This window comes from Leucopleurus acutus, assembly GCF_964270905.1.
Source record: "Leucopleurus acutus genome assembly, chromosome: 3".
Classification (NCBI taxonomy): domain Eukaryota; kingdom Metazoa; phylum Chordata; class Mammalia; order Artiodactyla; family Delphinidae; genus Leucopleurus; species Leucopleurus acutus.
In genome coordinates this window covers 86,646,733-86,669,230 of record NC_139145.1, presented here as the reverse complement: position 1 = coordinate 86,669,230, position 22,498 = coordinate 86,646,733, and the positions used below count along the sequence as shown (strand labels likewise).

Here is a 22,498-nt window from a genome sequence, read left to right as displayed (position 1 = left end):
ATGCATATATAGAGAGAGTTTGTTTAAATATATATTTGTGTGTATATATGTATATTTATTCATGTTAGTACTACTATCTCCTATTTCAACTCAGTATCAGGGTTCTGCTCTTTCATATTTACATACTCTATAGTTCCTTTCCTTAACAGTGTAAAACCTGGCTCCTTTATTCTAATTTACTCAGTCTTGAAACACATGAAAGTTTCAGAATTGCTAAACCTATACTACCACAAAAACCCAAAATTACTAAACAGAGTTCAAGATTTCTTTATAATTTTTTGGAGGTAAATTACATACGTGAAATGGACAAATTATATGGTCACTTTGAGTTTTGACACATACTCTTGGTCCTCTGACAGTTCTGACTTTTCCTTCTCAGTCTCCTTGGTGGCTTCTCACCTCTGTGTTAATCTTCAGTATTGTTCTACAGAGTTCTCTCTGTTCTCTTTTCTGTTATCCTGTGTTACACCTATTTGCATCATAATCTCTGCAACTAGAATCAGGATCAAGATTGACTCATTTTTGTAATCCTAGGGCCTCTTTTAGTCTTCGGCATATGAAAGGTGCTAAACAGGTGTTTGAGTGAAAAAAATGTGCACAATTCTATTACTTATGTCGATTTATAGGTTGTTTGTAGAAGCCTTCTTTGAGAATCCTGAATAAATAAAAGATCAGATTTGTGTAATGCCCAATGAATAATCTTATTTCATTAATTCTAATCTGTGCATTTATTATGTTTTTTATATTTTATCCTCTGTGAAATTGAGATATATCTTTAGGGCTTCACTCTTAGAATTGGTGTGAGTCAGGTGTGAAAAATTCTATTGACCCATTCTTGGTAGAAAGCACCAGCATCAAAATGTCTTAAGATTTAATGAAATATGGTACAGTTACTTTGGCCATTTCTGCTACTGTATATTATGATGATTTGGGACTATTGTAAGCTATACAAGATAGTTTAAAATCCCTTAGTGTTGGGGTTGGGGAGTGCAAGTTGAAATGACTTAGGTTACTTTTCTATATTATGTAACAGGGAGTTGCTGGGTTATGCGTCTCCACAGAAGACAGGACTGTTAGATCCTAGAGGGCAGTGACTTGGTCCTGATTCTTTCTCTGCCTCCACTGAGTGCAGTAGCTTTCTAATATCTATCAGGTGGCAGAGTGCTTATTTCACCTCCAGCTGATTAACTTCCAGTGTTATTCACCCTGCCCGGGAGAACACAGCAGTGGCAGAATCCTCCTCTCAGGGAGTCCTGCTGGGAATGCTCGCTAAGGGTAATGCTGGGCAGCCCCTTTATTTTAGAATCCAGGAGACCAAAAGAACTCTGATGGGTCTAAATGTGTTGTGACTTCTTCTGTTTCATTTATCAATTTAAAACAATAACACGTTTTCTTTATCAACAGGGGTGAAACCTCGGTCTGGCTGGTCTATCGATCCTTTTGGACATTCACCAACAATGGCTTATCTTCTAAAACGTGCTGGATTTTCTCACATGCTTATCCAGAGAGTTCATTATGCAGTTAAAAAACATTTTGCATTGCATAAAACGCTGGAGTTTTTTTGGAGACAGAATTGGGGTATGTAGGGTTTGATGAAAGTTGAAGATCTCACTTGACCTAGATGTTATTTCACAGGGGTTATGAACTCATGCTGTTATGGGTTTTATTCAGAGTGTCAGTCTTGAAAATATGGTTGCCTAAAGATACACATAATTGTTTTTTCAATGTATTTGTGTCAGGAGTCTTTTAAGCATTGGTGAAGATATTTATCTATAGAACATTGTAGATTCTTTTTTAAGCTTAATGGAAGTAAATAAATACAAGTAATTAGTCTTTTGCAAGTAATGCTTTCACTTGCTTCTCTTTTAAAAAGTACCTGTTTTATCACAAAGTTGTATGTGCATTAGAATTAATGTCCAGTCATATATCTCTCATTCAGCCAGTGTTTCTTCCTTCTGTCTCTCCTGTCTCTGCATCTAGTAAGAGTTGCCTTTTAAAACCTTAATCCTGTCCTACTAGAACAGCCCTCCTATTACCTGTGTCGCTTGTTTTCACACTGTTCTGTGGGCACGCAGGTGTTCTAAAGATGTACTTCTCCAGCTCTTTGCTGGGGCAGAGGTGACAAGATTTAGGCCTCCTGAGAGGCCTTTGCCTTTCCCAACCCCCATGTAATTCAGAACACCTTATTTTCTTACTTAATTTTATTTATTGAGTCCTTATTATGGGCCATGCATGGTGTTAGATGCTTTATATTCACTCTTTCATTGAATCTTTATAATTCTTTAAATTAGTTTCTATAATTATCCCTTTTAAATGGTGAAGAAATGGAGGCTTAGATATGTGAAGCCATTTGCCAAAAGTCATACAGGTAGTGGGTACAGAGCTGAGATTTGAATCCAGTTCTGTGCTGTTCCAAAGCCCAGGTCCCTAACCCCTAGTATATACCACCATCAGTATTAAGTTCTTGGTAAAATTTCATCCAAAAAAAGGATTTCATTGCTAAGACAATGTTCAGAAATCACTACATTACATCATACTTGCTTCTCTGTGTAATCTAAGACCCTCCTGAAGTGTTTCGGAAAAGTCATTTGTAAATTTAGATGGTATCTTTATGTGTACTGTTGTTTTTTTCAATAAGGAAACATATTAGCTATATAATTTTTTATCCCGGAAAATTAAACCTAATCTGTAGGGAAAACAAGAACTTGTAGGGGATTGCATCCTGTATACTTTGATCAAATGCAAAGGAGCATACTAATTGTTTTATAAAAAGGATTATTAATTTGAGGAAGCCCTACTTAAAATATTGCTTACATTCAAATTGCCCATAAATATCTATCACCAGGAAATTACTGAGTACTTTTATGTACTTAATACCATGTTAAGAAGAAATCTTGCTTATAAGAAAATTATAGTCTAATTTGATAAAAGACAAACACCACCAAATACAGCAGATAAACTGAAATGTGTAAATGAGCTGCTAAATAGTATGGCATGAAGAGAGGTAGTAGGATGTGGAGTATGTCCTTGATTCATAGCAGAAAGGAAAGGAAGTTGCCATAAGTCCTGGGACTATGACAGCCTCTGTGCAGATAGCAAGCATTAGCGACCAGCATCCATGATGTGACAATCATGAATGTGATTCAGTGAAACAACTTACAACACACAAATGTACGGATTATAATAGCTTTAAAGTTTGGAAAAGACCTGGTAATTATTTTAACTAAATGGAGTGTGAGAGAAAACTGGAATATTTTAAGACTTACCTGATAGATTTGGACATGTTGCTTTAAAAATGATGTTTTGGAATCAAGTAGAGCTTCTTTGTGTGTTCTGGTTCTTAATGAAGCAGTTGTTTTCCGTTTTTTTAAATGTACATGTGGCTTGTTTGTTTTTTCTTGTTGTCTGTCTTTCTTATAAAAGCAATGCATTGCTGAGAATTGGAGATCCATACATAAAGCGGAAGAGGTATTTGCAGGTCAGAATCATAAAAAGATACCACTTTTAACTCTTATCAAAGTCCTTCAGCCTTACTTGGTGGGAGGCTTTTGACCTCTGGAAAGCAGTGATATCAACACATACTGGCATTGAGGTTTCTATTAAAAACAATTCTGTGTCAGGAACCAGTGCTCGTTTTCTGTATCTTTTTTGTTTCTTTGTTTTGATTCTTCTTTTTGCTTTTGAAAATTACTTTTACTTTTCCTCTGCCTCCATGGAGAAAAGCGTCATTGGCTCTTTATTGGTGAACATCAGTGTGACTCCACAAAACTCTCCTGAGTACACTTCTTTCTCATCACTACAAAACCAGTATTTCCCCAGTATCTTCACAACCCCCTCCTTCTTCTTCCCTTATTCTTCCAGGTCCCCTTTTTACTCCCTTCCTCTCTTCTCACCTAGTCTCTGCTGCTAATGGTCTCTCTCAGAGTGTCCTGTTACCTGAGGTGGGAGCAGATGTGGCCGGAGCTGGCAGCCAGGGATAGACACGGCCATAATTTTGGATGAGCTGGTTATAAATTTTGCTTCTGCTCAGTTTATATCCTTCCAGGTCAGCAGATGCTGCTTTATGGCGGGGCTTTTCTCTCTCAGCTAAGTTTAGATAGAAGAGGTAGATAGAGACAGATGTGAGCATCCTCCTTCTGGCTGGTGGTCATTAAACGCTGCTTGGGTGTGTGTGTTCCAGTAGTTGAAGGGGTTGTTGATTTAGGGTAGAGCTTGCATTATGTATGTATAAAGTACTGGAAATTTGAACAGTTTGGGGAAAACAAAATTTATAAATGCAGGTCTGTTGGCTCTTTATTTTAGATCTGGGATCTGTCACAGATATTTTTTGCCACATGATGCCCTTCTACAGCTATGACATCCCTCACACTTGCGGACCTGATCCTAAAATATGCTGCCAGTTTGATTTTAAACGACTTCCTGGAGGCAGATATGGTTGTCCCTGGGGAGTCCCCCCAGAAACAATATATCTTGGAAATCTCCAGAACAGGTACGAAAATATGCATTTTGTAAGACAATATCTTGAACAAGCAAGCATCAGTGGCTTGTTGCTGAAGGATTGAATAAGTGGTTTTTAGTAGCCAGCTTATCCTTGTTCAAGGTATTCATTCAAACTAGATCTAAAGCAACTTAAAAATACCAGAGCCTTGACTATTTGTCTTGTATGTTATAACTTAATGGAAAGTGAACAATAGTAGATTAATATACAATGGATAACCTATAATACACTGTTATTACTGTCTCCTTTGCCCTCATTATAAAAGCCTTCTACTGTGTTTGATTGATTTCATATACTTTCGTTGATAATAAAACTTACGGTCTCTATGGTATAAATTGGTAAGAAAAGCAGCCCAACTGCAAAAACACATTTATTGAAATGGAACACATAAAGAGTGTAATTATCTGTTCCCTTAACAACAATTTCAGTAATAGTGAATGCTGCCCAGCTCTGATGAATACACATCTGCATCTTTCTGATGTTTTTGACTTACAGAAAACTTTAATTAGGAATATTCATACTTAAAGATTTTTAAATAAAAATCAAAGGAATGAATTATTTTTTTTTCTTAGAAGAAAACTGTCCTAATGATGGAAGCATCTCATTAAACCAAGCTACCTATACTTCTAATTCTGGTGCTTTTAAAGTTTAATTTCTTCACTTTAAAATTAGTGGCATGTTAATGCATGAAAATAAAACATTGTGTTGTAATATAAACCACTCAACTCTGCTAGAAAAATAATATAGCCTTGTAAGATCGTTACTCTGGGCTCAAATCTCTTTATTTTTGAGCATATGTATATGTATAACTGATTCACTTTGTTATAAAGCAGAAACTAACACACCATTGTAAAGCAATTATACTCCAATAAAGATGTTAAAAAAAAAAAAAAGAATTAACTACTAAAAAAAAAAAAGGCTTTTAAAAAAGTGTGTGTGAGGATGAAGGTGGGATTGGGTCTCTTTGCATTGAGTGTCCTTGTGGCCATAAAGAAAACATTCCAGTGTGAGCCTCTCACCGGCAGACAAAAAAGTATTTTAGCATGGCAGCCTTCTTGAAGCCATGGATCCTTTGTATCAAAATCTGGCTTTCATAGTTGTTTTGAAAAACTGTCCAAGGTTTGGGATCAACCTGGTTTCATTTTCTTGATTCCTAGAGAAGTGAGGGTCAATGGGAGACCCTGAACAGCCTGCTTTCTAGGGTCAGGCTACTTAGGCTAAGAGAGTAATCCAGTATATTATGTAGCAAAAGGAGTAGTGGAAAGGAAGTGGTGGTGGATTGGGGCAGTGTGTGTGTGCATGTTTGGGGGGGGGGATTCTTGCCTGCCTACTTGGGAAAACAGCTGTAACTGAATGGTATTTACACTCCTTTCAGCTCCAGTGGTCAGGGATAGGAAACTTTTTGAAGGGTAACCGGAATCCCAGTGCACTCATAGATATTTTGAGGCCCGTTTTTTTCTTTTTTGGGTGCTCCTTAGAGTACCTGAGAACTATTTTGTGTAATCCCGTCGCTGTATCATAGAACCCTTCAAAGATTACCCCCCTATCCCCCCAAGAACACATCTTGTGGTCAGTCAGTTCCAGTGATCCTGAAAGTGGTTTCCAGGCACCTGGGACATACGGATGAAAGAATCTATATAATACCTACATAGTTTTTTTTTTTTTTAAACTTCTTACAAGTCTTGAAGTCTTAGCTCTGCTGGTTATTCCTGTGCAGATATCACCTTCCTTTTGAAGTTGTGATGAACAAAGATCAAACGTCGGCATTCCAGCTTAATGGCATTTGATTTTTTAATTCCCTAAAGAAAATGAAATTTAACTATAAGGTACAGGTGATACATTTAATAAGTTCAGTTTATCAGGTTCCTCTACTTTGCAGATAAAGAAATACCATTCTTCAACAAGTTCAGTTTTTGGTCTAGTACCATATATTTTACATATGATTGATGATTCACATGTCAGGTGATTTGATGTTTCAGGGAATTCTTTTTTTCTTTGTTCTAGTTAAGTTGCTCTTTCTTACGTGGTAGAATAAATGAAGAGAATTGCAGCTGTGCATCTTTAAATGTGATGTTGGTCAGTACATTTGTCATAAGTTTACTGTGCATTAGTGAGTACCCACTACCTGCCAGGTGGGTTAGGTTGGTCCCTTGGCTTTCCCAGCATTGACACTTTGTGAGCAGGAGCTTGGGAGTTAGTTAGGATAGATGCTGAATAGAAAAGGCACTTCATTAGAGTCTGTGATTTCTTCCCTTTTATGTGTTTTACACATATACATGCAAAATATGGTATATCTTACAGTAGTAAACCTTGGGATGCATTTAAATGATCGCATACCCTTTTTTATGCTGGTTGCCTGGGGGATCTAGTTGGATGCTCACTCATACTATATCTTGTATCGGCGATTTATGTGTATATTTTTTCCTCGTGTTTCTTTGGTTTTATATATCTTTCTATGTGATTAATTTCATTGTATGTGTGTTTTTTAATTGTAAGTAATAATCTAAAATTGTTTTTGGAAAATGTGGAATATTAGTAAATTACTAGTAAAAATTAAGTACTATATTGAATGCTAATCTCAGAAAACTAAGTATTATATGTTATATAATTGGGTCATTTGTAGAGACGTGGATGGATCTAGAGACTGTCATACAGAGTGAAGTAAGTCAGAAAGAGAAAAACAAATATCGTATATTAACGCATATATGTGGAACCTAGAGAAATGGTACAGATGAACCTGTTTGCAGGGCAGAAATTGAGACACAGATGTAGAGAACAAACGTATGGACACCAAGGGGGAAAAGCGGCAGGGGGTGGTGGTGGTAGTGGGATGAATTGGGAGATTGGGATTGACATATATACACTAATACGTATAAAATAGGTAACTAATAAGAACTGCTGTATTAAAAAATAAATAAATTTAAATTTAAAAAAGAATATTACGGTTACATTTTACCCACCAAGTTATTAAATTTTTGCTAATTTAATATTTGCAAAATATTAAATTTTTTAATATAAATATAAATAGAGACTGTCAATGTAAAAAGACTATCAATATAAAAAGATCATATGAGATTCTAAATTTAGTTAAATTTTTTTTCATAATTTCTACAAAATGCCTCTTTCCATCATTGATATTCTTTGAGATTTCTTCATAAATTTTAATATTGTGAATTAGAATCTAATTCTGGATAATCCTTGAAATGAAAATTGGAATAGTGTGTAAAAAAGTGTATTTGTCATTTATCACTGTTTTTTTAAGCTTTGGCATTAGAAATATGGAGAACTACTCTGGGTTCATCTGCTTGTTTAATTTCACTTTCAGAAGCGCTTCCTCTTAGTTTGTGTTCCCAGACTTCCTCAAATGGTTCTCCGATTCAGCATCTCCCAAAGGGTTTTTTACAGAATACGAGAATATGAAATATATGAAGCACAGCAGCACGTTGTGTTTAGCTGACCTTTTGAGTCATGGGTTAGCGCCCAGAGAGACAGAAACCAAAATAGCTCATTCAACTCCTAAGCTTTATCTGTTGATCAGTATTAAGAAGGACACCGTGACGAATACTCAGATTATTGACGGAAGGTGTTAAGTGAGTTGATTTTCTTCCTTTAGAAAAGGAAATATGGTTCTATAATTGGCTTCATTCTAAATACCTTTTTATGTTTAATTAGGCAATTTTAGAGTAAATTAGAGAAAGGGAATTAAGTCAAAGCAAACTTCAAAGTTTATATAGATGAGAAATCCTGTCTTCTTGGACTAAATTGTTTTACCACAGGCTATCTGGGAGCCAATCTCTGTGGCTGACCTTCAGGAGGGCATTGATGCCCCCAGTAATTATATGCCAAAGTGGGTATGTGACTTTATTTCTCTAAGGATATTCCATTGGAAAACTATGGGTTTTTCCCTCTGATAAGAATTTATGAATATTTTAAATGGATAAAGAAAATTACTATGGTAGTTTAAAAAATCTGCCTCATAAATTATGCTAAGATAGAATATAGGTAAAATACACAATATTTTAATATAATACACTTTTTAATGAGTTACCCCCTTGTTCTTTTCTTAGTAGTATTTTCCTTTTTTCTTTTGTAGGGCTGAGATGCTTCTAGATCAGTACCGAAAGAAGTCAAAGCTTTTCCGTACCACAGTTGTCCTGGCCCCCCTAGGAGATGATTTCCGCTACTGTGAACGCACGGAATGGGATCATCAGTTCAAGAATTACCAACTGCTTTTTGATTATATGAATTCTCGTTCTCAATATAATGTTAAGGTAATGAGAAAATATTTTATTATGAGACTGTATTTGAAGTTGACCCTTCATTATTAAGAGAGGCTAAAACACAATAGCCTTAGTTTCTTTGTCCCACATCCCAGTATTTTGTAGAATATGTAGTTCTTCTATAAAAGTATAATTCATGAAGAGGAAAATTATCTTATATTACAGTTCCATTTCTAAAGTTGTCCCTTTCTTACCACTCATTGAGGATTAAAGAGGCATTACTTTATGTAGTTGAAAACATGCACCTACTAAGTTGTGACGTTCATTTTCCAGTGATGCCCTGTTTTCCTTTCCTACTGAAAGTGTGTTGTTTCTTACAGTTGCATTCTGTGATTTAGTAGTGTGACTGGCAGATGCACATGTCAAGAATTTTGCAAACAAACGTCTTGTATCCAGAGACTACAGTAGCGTTTTTCTTAGATGAGAAGGCTTCTAAAATTAATCATTTGTCTGTCGTTCTTGCTCTTTCTTCCCCCCTGTGGAAAATCTATTATGTACCCTAAAGTTGTGAGAATAGTGTAAATTCCTTCCTCCACCCCACTCCTGCTTCCCATATCCATGACTCAGCTACAACATTCATCAACTCAAGGTCACTCTTGTTTCAGCTGTGCCCCACTGTCATCTCACTCCTCTCTCTCGAATTATTTTGGAGCAAATCTCAGCGGTCATGTATTTTTGTCTATAACGATTTCAGTATGTATCTCTAAATGAAAAGGACTCGGTGTAAAAAGTATGATCGTAATACCATTATCACATCTAAAAAATTAAAAGTAATTTAATATCATATATCCAGATAGATTCAAATTTTCCTGATCTCACAAAAGCATTTTTTTTTCTTTTTAACAGATGCATTGTGTAAGTCAGGATTCAAACAAGAGTCATATGTTGGACCCTATATGAGAAAATGAATTATCCAACAGTTTATTATATTCACATATGAACCTTGAAGACAGTAAAAGATATGTGAAAATACCATAGAGAGGAAGTGATATACCTGGTAGGAAATTAGAAAGGTGATGATATACCACCTTTTATGTAGTGAGAATTCAAATTTATTAAGTAAACTTAAATAATATTAAATAAATAAATATACTTAAATAAAATATTGAGGTTATTCAAGATACTTAACACTGAATTTCTACCATGTTACAAACTCTGAGCATCGGGCCTATATTTAAATCATCCCTGTAATCTCAAAGATAAAGTGCATACATGGACGTTTGATTAGAAGAGTCCGTATGTATGTGGGGATCTTATCTCATTATCTTCTTGGGGAATGGTTTTGAGGTCTGCAAAAGGATCCACTGCATGATTCTGAAGAATTTAATCCTGCTTTTAGTATTTTACCTATTTCCTCCTTTGTTTGCCCACTAGAACAATTTTAAAGTAATTTAAAACGTTGATGTATCATATACATAGAAGTGTGCAAACCACTAACTATGCAAAGAATATTTTCAAGTTTTAAAACCCCCATGTAATATAAAAAAAAAGAATGTCTATATATGTATAACTGAGTCACTTTGCTGTACGGCAGAGATTGGCACAGCATTGTAAATCAACTGTACTTCAATAAAAAAAAAATAAAAAAATAATTAACCCCTCATGTAACCACCATCCAGATCAAGATGTAGAACATTTATAGCCCCTGGAAGGGTCCCACAGATGTCCTCTAAGTCATTACCAATTCCTTCAAAAGTAACCACTATTTTCATTTCTATCACTGCGATTAGTGTTGCCTGTTTTTGAATTTTATGAGAAGGGAATCTTAAATATGTGTTATTTTGTGTCTAGCTTTTTTTGCTCCACATTATGTTTTTGAAATTCATCCATCCACCGTTACGTGTTGCTGTAACAGTAGTTCATTAACTTTTTATGCTGTATAGTATTTCTTTTTTCCTTTTTAAGAAATATTTATTTATTTATTTGGCTGCATCGGGCCTTAGTTGCGGCATGCGGGATCTTCGTTTGCCAAATGCGGGATCTTTGTTGTGGCATGCGGGATCTTTAGTTGCGGCATGCGAACTCTTGGTTGCAGCATGTGGGATCTAGTTCCCTGACCAGGGATCGAACCCAGACCCCCTGCATTGGGAGTGTGGAGTCTTAGCCACTGGACCACCAGGGAAGTCCCAATGCCGTATAGTATTTCTAGTATCCATTTGATATATATATACCACCATTTAGCCATTCTGTTGTTGATGAACATTTGGGTTGTTTTCAGTTTTTGCCTATTACAAATAATGCTGCTTTGAACATTTTGTGCATGTTTTGGTATACATGTGTATGTATACATGTGTATGGCATGTTTTGGTATACATGTGTATGAGTTTATGTGGGAATAAAATGGGATGGAGTTCTGGGGTTATTGGGAATTTACATGTTCAACATCACTAGATATTGCCAAACAAGATTCCAAAACAGAAGCACTGGATATTGCATTGTATGACGGTTTCAGTTGCTCCACTTCCTTACTCAGACTTTGTATTGTCAGGATTTTTTTTTAATCCTTTATGATAGATGTGATGGTTTTATTTTGTATTTCTGGTAGTTAATGAGGTTGAGTCTCTTTTCATAAGTTTATTGCCATTTGGATATCCTCTTTTGTGAAGTGCCTATTTAAGTCTTTTGATGATTTTTTTTATTAAATTGGGTCATCTGTCTTTTTTCTAACCATTTATAGTTCTCTTATGTATTTTGGATTGAGTCTTTTTTTCAGATAAAAGTTATACACATGTTGTCTCCCACTGTATAGCTTGTGTTTTCTCTCTCTTAATGCTGTCTTTTGACGAACAGAAATTCTTAATTTTAATTGAATGTAATACAGCAGTATTTTCCTTTATGGTTAGTGCATGTTATGTTTCGCTTAAGAAAATTTTGTTTACCCCTATAGTCATGAAAATATATTTCTTCTGAAGCTATCCTCTGGAAGTTTTATTGTTTTACCTTCAACATTTAGGTCTGTAGTATGTTTGGAATAGATTGTTATGTATTGTGTGAAGGGAGGGATCGAGATACTTTTTGCCCATGTGAATATCCAGCACCGTTTATTGAAGACCACAGTTTGCCCACTGTACTGCAGTGTCGTCTTTATCATTAATCATGAGTGAGATGAATGTATGTGTGGGTCTGTGTCTAGACTTTGTATTCATTTTTGTCTATCTGACTGATCTCATACTGTCTTAATTACTACAGCTTTATAATAGATCTTACTGTCTGGTAGTATAATTCTTCTAGTTTTGTTCTCCTCAATATTGCATTGGTTATTGAGCTCATCTGAACCTATTGTGTCTGAAGTTAACGCTGTATTTCCTTGTAAATTTGTGACCCTCATTTCTTGCATGTTCACACACACATATTCTGCTTCCTAGTAATTACATTCTGCTTCCTGGTAATGAGATTAGGGAGTAATACGTAAATATTAACTAAAATGTATTGAGAGATTATGATTTTGTAATTAAGTTTTTTAAGTGCTTTACTTTATTTAAAAATTTTTTTCTAGTTTTACTGAGATATAATTTGACATATATCACTGTTTATGTTTAAGGTGTTTAAGGTGTACAGCATAATGATTTGACCTACATATATTGTGGAATGATTACCTCAATAAGTTTAATTAGCATCCATCATCTCATATAGGTATAATAAAAAAAAGAAAAAGAAAAAAATATTTTCCTTGTGATGAGAACTCTTAGGATTTACTCTCTTCACAATTTTCATACAAATACAGCAGTGTTAACTGTAGTCATCATATTATATATTACATTCCTAGTACTTATTTCTCTTATAACTGGAAGTTTATACCTTTGGACTACCTTTCTCCAACTCCTCCTCCCTACCCACCACCTCTGATAACCACACATCTGCTCTCTTTTCCTGAGTTGTTTATTATTATTATTACATTTCACATGTAAGTGAGATCCACAGTATTTATCTTTCTCTTTATCTACTTAGCATAATGCCCTCAAGTAAAGTGCTTTACTTTAACAATTATTGAATTCTCCGAACATTTTCTGGTAGGTACTATAATTACTCATGAGGAAACTGAGGCACAAATAGATTAACTTGCCCAAGAAACACTATATTTGGTGAAGCCAAGATAAGAGTAGATAATATAGTTGAAAATTGATTTTCTTTAATGTAAGCATAAGGATTTGGAAATAGACATCCAGTTTGCTGTTACAAAATTTATTATGTCACAATTATATTAGATTATAATGACTTATATTATCTTATAAGTCATTATAATGACTTATATTTATATATAGTGACATATTTATCTTACTAATATCATTGTTATGTTTCTGGCTAATATTTTGCCTTTGCAATGGAAGAATAATAGCTAAAACTTATACCGTTATTTGCCAGTCATGTTTCTAAGCATTTTACTTAGAACCCTACTAGCTGTAACACAGAGAGACCCAGAGACATTATATACTATGCTCAAAATCACATGTTTCATAAGTGGTAGAGATGGAATTCAAACCCACATCATCAGGATCCAGCTTCTGTGCTGCTCTTAATAACTGTTGGAGTGCCACTAACTCTTTTTGACTACTTTAATTATTTTTCTGCCACACTGAATCAAAATGGCTCTCAATATCTGTGTGTGTGTATGTATGTATGTATAAGGTCAGAAACAGCAAAATTAGCATCTTATTTAAAAGAACACATTCCCTACTTAATTGTCTAATTGTCTGTTTACTTCTAGCAACACTGCCTTTTAATATGTTTATGAGGTCTGGTATAATGTTTCTTTTTTCCTTTGATTTATAGAATCGTTTGGGCTCATAAAAATGGATTTATGTACTAGTAATTTGAGTCACTAGTCAGAAAAACCTTTTCATTTGAGCAGTCAGCCTTGCATTTCTTTTCCTTCTTTGTGTTTTACCTATATTCATTGTTACCTGCTGGTAGAGAAAGTCCATTTTTTTTAATGACCTGCTGTTCTCAAAAGTCTCTCTTCTCTCCATTATAAAGAACACAAACTGGGGAGAAGGGGAGGCCAGGGGAGGGTATGTGCATATGATATATGAAAATACTTAATAGCTAACAAAACTTTTTCCAGACTTCTGGAACATTTTACTCAAAATACGTGTCTTTTATTTTTGCTGCTTCCCCCACTTTCCATTCATCTCTGGATTATTCCATATCCTGATCCTTGCACACTTGGAGATTCTAGGGATATGTAAGGAGTTTTCAGATCCACAAATTTGTAGCTCTAAATAACTCTTCTTACTGCATAGGTGTACAAGTTTTCTCTTAGTTTAATTTGGGACTTGATGCAAGTAAAAGAAAGTCACTGAGTGCTTCCCCCCCTGCATTTGAGTAAGTCTGAGCTATATATTTATCTTAACTTGGAAGCATGTCTTAAATATTTATTAGTAACTTTTCCTTTCAGTGCTAGAAGCAATTTTAAGGTAGAGATGAATGTGTGAATAAGTGAAATGTACCTTTTTTTTTTTTTTTCTAGATACAGTTTGGGACTTTATCAGATTATTTTGATGCACTGGATAAAGAAGATGCAGCCAATAGAAAGAATAGCCAATCAATGTTCCCGGTTCTAAGTGGAGATTTTTTCACTTATGCTGACAGAGATGATCATTACTGGAGTGGCTACTTTACATCCAGACCCTTTTACAAACGAATGGATAGGATATTGGAATCCCATTTAAGGTACAGTTACCTTTAGATAGCTACATTTATTTTTTCACTTCTTTTATGTTATCATAACCTATCTGTAGAGTTTTGCATAATATACAGCATTTATGCAGTGTTAGGATGCATTTAATGTAATTGTGAAATTTTAATGCAATCAGAGATGTGTCTCCAGACCATAATCAGATTATTACAGAGGCTTTTATTCTGGAAGGAAAAGCAGTTTATGTAATTAGATTTTCTGGGAGTTGTATTCAGTGTTCTATATTTTTCTAATTAAACTACTTATATATTTGCACACCATGGTAGTGTTCAGTGACATCATCGTGTGTCTGCAGGTCAGTAACCTGGCAAGCTGAATTGTTGGAAACAGGGGCAAGGGTCAAAAGGAGCAAATAGGGTCTCTCAGTAGCCAAAATGTAGGCCTCAAAGTACATACTCTAAAACCAATGTACTTTATATGTGGGAGAACTTTAGAGACTCCATCTCAGTTCTTATTTATTTATTTGAAACACATTTCTATAGGTATGATTTTCTGCTTAGAAGAAGAAAATTTGAAAGAGATGAGAACAGATGGAGGCAGAGTGATTGGTTGAAAAAGTAAACAGATATGGAGACGACAGGAAAGTCATTAGAAAAACATAAAAACACTCTAACCGTGCATTATCCAGTTCTTTTCAGTCACTATCCAATAGAACTTTCTGCAGTGATAGAAATACTCTATTTCTGCACTGTTTATGAAGTATCATAGCCACTAGCCACATGTAACTATAGAGCACTTGAAATTTGACCAATGGGACTGAGGAACTGAACTCTTAATTTTATTTAATTTTAATGACTTTTAATATACATAGCCACATGTGGCTAGTGGCTGTCATAGTGGAGAGTACAATTCTATGTAACTGAGTCTCATTGTTTTTGATAAAGAGAAACCACCCCAAGGGAATCCTGAGGCTTTTTCTATGTGTGTAGCTCAGGAGAGTAATTTATTTTCATGACAAATTCATTGTCAGTTAAGTTCAAAATATGAATTCATGATGAATCTCAGTATTAAAAATAAAAATTTATATCAAACCTACCCTCTTCTGTGTACTAATGGATATTGAATATATTTTGGACAGACTTTTTATAAAAATCAATAATTTCTTTAAGAATTGTACTTTTTTATAGTAGTGTGTGTTTTTATTATTTTTACTGTTGTTGTGCTACTGTTCCCACAAACTAACAGTAACTGTTATTTAAAAAGCCTAACCTTTGACTATTTGGGGGGATATTCACAAACGTGCCAGATGAATATACATTATTTGTAACAAAATAGATTTATATATTACAGAGATTTCTGCATTCTTACCCAATAGAATCTTAGTTATCTTTATGTTAGTTATCTTTACAGTTAGTTATCTTTATGTTATTCATAATTTTGGGGTCAAGTATTTTTTAGTGGCAAAGAGTTATGAATATTGGTTCAATCTTAATTTATTGAACTTGTTTAAGGTGTTACTTAAATATATTACTACTGGTAATATATTTTGATAATTCTGCTGCTTTAAACTAAAACAATAAACCTATAGTATGTTGAATTTCAAAATGTAATTAATTTATTTGAAAATAAGTTAATTGTGTGATAATGATATTTCATCCTCAGCCCATTTGTAAAAAATGTGTATAAAATAGAAATGTACAAAGAAGAAAATATTCTTGAAATCCACTTTTTTACATTTTGGAGTATTTATATGTATATATATTCTTTCCATAACCAGGAATACTTGCTCTGGATATATATGCATACATATACATACAGTTTCCTTAATTCCTATATAGTGATTCTCATGCCATGAATTTCAGAAGGCTTATAATTTTGTAAAGTGGAGAATATTTAGTTTCTTTAAATTATTTCAACAATTCAAACGAATTCTTTTTTTTTTTTAAGCAGTTTGAATCTCTCCTTGTTTTTTGATACCTTGGTACATTTTCATGCTTCCTTGATTTTCCTCTCCATCATCTTAACATGTTTGTGGTAAAGAATCTTCTTATATTTTTCACTCCATCAAGGCATGTCTCTTTTTAAAGAACTTTTAAGAAACCCATCTTGAACCATGTCCTCAGATGAAAAACATTAAAGATGAAAATTATAAACCCCCATATTATTGCTCAAAACTGTCCTTAAGCTAAAGTATTTTTATTCTTTACTTTAAAATACTAAGAAAAGATGGCATAAGATTTATCATCTTTCAGTTTCTAATGTTAAATTCTCTATAGTTGTTGTATGTTATCATTCAGCACTTGGACTAACTCTTGTCTCTGAGCTGTCTGGCCATCATTTTCTTCTTCTCCTTTACTGTTAGTCTAACACTCATGTGGCCATGCATTTCCCCACCACCTCTCCTCTTAATGTACCTATGTGAGAGTAAATGGCTTTCTGGTGATGAAGTTCATGGTATATGTCTAAGCTGCTAAGAAGAAAGGACGGAAACATTTATCCAGTTCTTACTGCTTTGAGATATTTTTTCCCTATGTTATATGTAAATGGACATATCTTTCTGCCAACAGGTACTGACTTCTCTTCCTTATATCACTGAGACATGGTGTTCTTTGATGATTGAGAATTTGATGTATTAGGTGGATACCTTTGTGGTTTTATAGAAATGTTTATTATCAATATCTGTCTTATAAACTGATTGTACTGAAATCATGGATTTAAAAAAAAACACATTTGAAAATGTATCAGTGCCACCTATTTTAGGTAGTAAACTAAAATGTTTGTTTTGAAATAAAAATTAATGACTGTTTTATGCAATTAGGGCTGCTGAAATTCTTTACTATTTCGCCCTGAAACAAGCTCAGCAATACAAGATAAGTAAATTTCTTTCATCATCCCATTATATGATGCTGACAGAAGCAAGAAGGAATTTGGGACTATTTCAACATCATGATGCTATCACAGGAACTGCAAAAGATTGGGTGGTTGTGGATTATGGTACCAGGTAATATATTGAAAAGTGGACTTAAAACAAAATCTTTTAAAATTTCAGGTCATAAGGTTTTATTTTTGATGAAGTGTCTTTTTTAATTGTAATACTGAATTTTTATTGAAGTAAAAGCACACTAAGTCAAACCAATTTCAAAGATACATGTGTCACACCAAGAAAACATTTTCAGTTATGCTGACAGCCCAAAATGCTTATGTTTTGATGAAGTTTTTAATAATTATATCCCTTATAAGGTTTGCTTTAGAAAACCCACCAATTTTCAGAGTCACCAGTTTTTCAAGAAATCTGTTGACAAAGTACTGGCTGTCTCAACTTTTTATTGTAGCGCATTTCTGTAAATGGAGTAGTAAAACATTATTATAAAACCGATCCCACTTTTCCCCAAGTACAGTGTGGTAATTGAGGTTACTTCTTGACCAAGGATTTGGTATCAAGTAAATCATAGTTATAATCCAGGGAGATAAAGAGCTCCACTTCATTATATAGCCATTTAATTTCATCCTATTTCATATCCATTTGTTCTTGGATACCTCATTTTTTGATAGGGGCATTGACAAAAAAGTTTAAGCCTAGAATAGCCAGGAAGTAGAAGAGCCTAGAAACCTTGTCATATATGGCCGATATAAGGAATTGGGATGAAAAGCGATGGCCTGGGTATTGATATCAAAGCCATCTTTAGCTCTTGGATGGTCTGTCAAATGAATGATGGAGTAGAACTCAGTTATTTTCGTATTGCAGATCAGAAACAATGAGTACAGCCTTTGGGCTCAGAATAGCAGAGGGCTTTGTAAACAGTGCTTCCCAATAAGCTTACCTTTTGTGATAGTGAGATTTCCATCATCATACCAGAGTTGAGGCTGCCATTCGTTAGGATCAGTGCAGAGGAGATTCCCACACTGGGGGAGGAGTTTTGCCTATTGTTTCACTGTAGCTTAGGTTAGTATTTCTTCCAGATTATGCTTTGATATTATTTTTAAATCATTAAAAATATGCTCTGATTATAGATTTTAAAAGTTAATCTCTTTTATAGGTATTCTCATATGTGGAGAGTGTACATAGCACATAAAGTCATTATTAAAAACTTGATCCACAACTGATACTACTAATTGTAATGAGGGTTAATTAAATTTTTAGTTACAGTATTTCGACTCCCTTTCACTAAACTTGGGAAAAAAGTGTTCTTGAGGTTTCATTAGTTGACTTGAGTCTTTAAAAAATATATTCAAGGTAGTACCTTGAATATCTTCTCAGTTTTCTTATGGCAGATGTATTTAGCATCCGTCTATTGAGATTGAGCTGAGCTTAAAGTAAGAAAAACTCATTGTATGATAATGATGTTATTTCTTCCACAGAAAGCATTTTTGAAAGTAAGGTCAGATACTCCATTTTTCTTTTTCACCTGTTCCTGTCCTCTTGGTTTATTGAGAGTTTAAAAGTGAGGCTGCTGGGAATCAGACCAGAGCAGAGCTCCTAAGAGGAAATAGAGAAGTCATCCTCCTCCACTGCCTACTTGCTATCTCTCTGGCTGCGATATTGAAAGAGATTTGGGTACAGGTCATTGGGTTTTTGCTACAGAACATTTTCTGTCTCATAACCTCTCCAGAAGGCCTGTCATTAGTTCCTCCATATGTTTGGTGTTGCTTTTAGCTTATAAAAGCATCCCCATACAAAACTGCATCTCAGAGAAAAAAGACACAATAATTCTCAAGTTGTACTTGACATTTGTAAATTTGCTTTGTGAGTACTTCACACTTCATTGAAAAGTCGTAAACAATTATCAAGTCATTAGCACAGACATTTTAAGTAGGAAATTTCAAAACACAAGTTAGAGAATTATAAATAAAGAGGCAGCTAGTATTGGGTGGTCTCTTGTCCTTGGATTGTTGACTACTTTTTATTCAGATGTTGGCAGAAATGTCCCAGTGAACAAGTGTATGAGTTAGGGGCTGCCTTTGGCTGCTAGTAAGCAACTCGGAACAGAATTAATCCTATCCTGCTTATTTTTAGGCCATGTGAAAGAAGTCTGCATGTCACTGGTTCAGGTGTGACAGCTCCATAATGCCATCAGGGCTCCAGGCCCTTTTAGCGCTCTCTTCTGCCGTTTAAGGGTGACTCTTAGTGTCATGCTATCAACAGTAGATTGAATCTTTATGTAATTATAAACTGGAGAGCAAGCATACATCATGGCATATTTGGCTGTTAATTCTAATCATGGCATAAAAAATGAATTAGAATGGGCAGTGTCTATGTGGATGTTCAGCTTAAAAGTGGTTAATGGGGCTGTGTGAAGAAGGAATAGTAATGAGGTCAGTTACAGAAAGATTAAGAATTCTGTCCATTGCTAAGTTGTAATAAAGATAGGTAGGAGAAGAAAATGAACAGAGGGTAGGAACGAACGAGACTCCTAACATGTAGATCAAACTGTTGAATAACAGACATGATAACGTCTCCTTTAGACTGCAAGAATGGTAGCAAACTAGAAAACTGTGATTCCAAAGTGACGTTTCCTGAACTGTTTTATAATAGGATAAGGGCAGGTTAGGAAATTAGAGGCTCTGAGAAATACCATGTTGATGAAATGTTGAAACATGTAAAATTTTGTTCTACCCAGTTTTCCCCAGACTTATTTACTGTGTTTAGCTTTGTTTTGTTTTCAATAAAATAGCTTTATACATACTGAGAAAGTGTTTGAGAAATGCGCCTGTCCTTAGCGGTCATCTCATAAGAAGACTGCGTGTGTGCCTTTAGGACACGAAAATTGATTCGTGACATTCACTCAGTTTAATTAGGACTACTTTAATACACTGTAACACATATAAAGTTTTAGCTGATGGAGAACATGACTTATTCTTCATGTTCAGACGACCTCATAAAGATAGCCATAGCCATTAGATTGAAGGAGTTGTTTTTCTAACTGAATTGTATTCATTCATGTATATGGTCTTTTAGTCTGGTGAGAACACTTACTACTATGTAGTAAAACATTTGAATAGACTGAGAAATTTAGGTGGATGATGGTCTGAACTTAAATCCATAAGATTTTAATACTGTGGTTACAGAGTTACTATGTAAATGCATTTAATTCATAACTTATTGATCATGATCGCTTACATCTTTGAAGTTAATCTTAATGCTCTGGAAAAAAGTTATTTCTATCTAGTTCTTTTACAATTTTTTTGTTGTTGCATGCCAACAAAAATGTTTTTAACAGATAGATCCAAAATTGCTTCCTGTGTTGGGGAAAATAATATAATCACTCTATAAACATAATAGATTTATTCTAATGGTTGATTGAAAACATGATTAGCAAAGTTTCTCTACAGATTTCTCAAATATGAGTTTACTTAGAGGTGCCTGCTCTCTAAAGCTTTAAATAGTAAGATTAAATTTGGAAAAAAGGTGGTTTTTCCCCTATGTGTAGTGCTTCACCAATAGCTGGTAATGTACTGAGATTCTATTCCAGAATTGATCTTGAAACAGTTGATTCATAAGCATCCCTTTGGCTCCTCAGACATAATTATACAATTTGAATACAGTTAAGAATTTCAATGACAAAGAAATATAATAAGGACAAAGACAATTTCATTATCTGGATCTGTGAAATACTTTTTTTCTCTAGTTCTTTTGAACAAGAACATGAAACTAAATTCACAAAATATATATTGGAATTCTTCAGGAATTTAAATTCTTTGAAATGTGTATACTGATTGAATTTTTTTGTGAATGAGAGTTAATCTCATGTCTTCTTTTGTCATTATTTCAATGCTTGTTAAAGATTTTTCTAAAGTAAAGTATCAAATCATTGCTTTTTGGTAGAACGCCTTAGAGCTATTGGGGTGATCATGTTGGCTATTGTTATTATTTGGTATGATATTCATGTAGAATATAAGTAGTTTGAATAAGTTTATGTGTTTCGGGTGTGTCTAGAAAGTTTTCTTATTTTAAATGAATCCTTATCAGTGATACCTTCTGATTAACTTTTTTTTAGCCCTAAGTACTTCATTCAGGGTAAAAAAAAAAAAAAGAGCCAATTCATCATAGGTTTATTATAGGTTTCACTTTGAATACAGGATGAAGGTGATAGTGGTTTGGCCATAATTAAAGAAACTGAAAATATTATATACAGATTTTTTAAAATGTTTTTATTAAAGTATAGTTGACGTACAATGTTGTGTTAATTTCTACTGTACAGCAGTGATTCAGTTATACACATACATATTTTCATATTCTTTTCCATTATGGTTTAATCACAGGATATTGTATATAGATCCATGCACTATACAGTAGGACCTTGTTGTTTACCCATTCTGTGTATAATAGTTTGCATCTGACTAATCCCAAACTCCCAATCCAACCCTCCCCCACCGCCTTCCCCCTTGGCAACCACAAGTCTGTTCTCTAGGAAAATATTGTATAGAGATTTGGGGGGGGGAATTTTATTTTATTTATTTTTTATACAGCATAGAGATTTTTGAATTACTTCTCAGACTAGTAAAATTTTTGGTTCACAGACTCTTTCATTCATTGATGAATTTAAAGAAGATAATTGGACATTCTGCACTGCTGCTTATTTTGAAGGACAAACGCTTGTACGACTCTTACTCTTTTGATACCTTCCTAGAAATGGTTAGTTGATATCTTCTATTTTCATAATAAAAATGTGTGATTCTTTTGTTCTTGGGTTGGAAAAGGGAGTGAGAATCTTAATAAAAAGAGACATTGAAATATAATTATTTCTTTTTACATTATTTGAAAGAATTTTTATCACTTTATATAAATTACCTGTGTGTCCTTTCCCATAAGTGTGACTCTATTTGATTTATGGTGTGTATTTTATTCTCACTAAATCTAAGCATGAAAAATAAAATAATGAACTTATTTCAAGGTATGTAAAGCATACAGGCTTTTAGAACACTTAAGTGATATCGTAAGGTAACTGGACATTATAATTGTTATTTTCCTTAGCTTTAATTAGAAGCTCCTTGATCATATGTTTTCATATTAAAGTAAGAATGCAATAAACAGACTTACATTTTTTAAAAATATGAAACATATGACACAAAAGTAACATAGTAAAA

At 34.1% G+C, this 22,498-nt stretch overlaps 1 protein-coding gene across 1 annotated transcript in view; it reads left to right on the top strand.

The window, feature by feature from the left end:
* Positions 1-22,498, top strand: part of MAN2A1 (mannosidase alpha class 2A member 1) — a 160,783-nt gene that overhangs the window by 69,040 nt on the left and 69,245 nt on the right. Inside the window, exons 6-11 of the mRNA XM_082836309.1 lie at positions 1,405-1,578; positions 4,303-4,489; positions 8,592-8,769; positions 14,246-14,448; positions 17,232-17,414; positions 21,932-22,046. Coding sequence (XP_082692435.1) covers positions 1,405-1,578; positions 4,303-4,489; positions 8,592-8,769; positions 14,246-14,448; positions 17,232-17,414; positions 21,932-22,046 — 1,040 coding nt within the window. The remainder of the gene's footprint in view (positions 1-1,404; positions 1,579-4,302; positions 4,490-8,591; positions 8,770-14,245; positions 14,449-17,231; positions 17,415-21,931; positions 22,047-22,498) is intronic.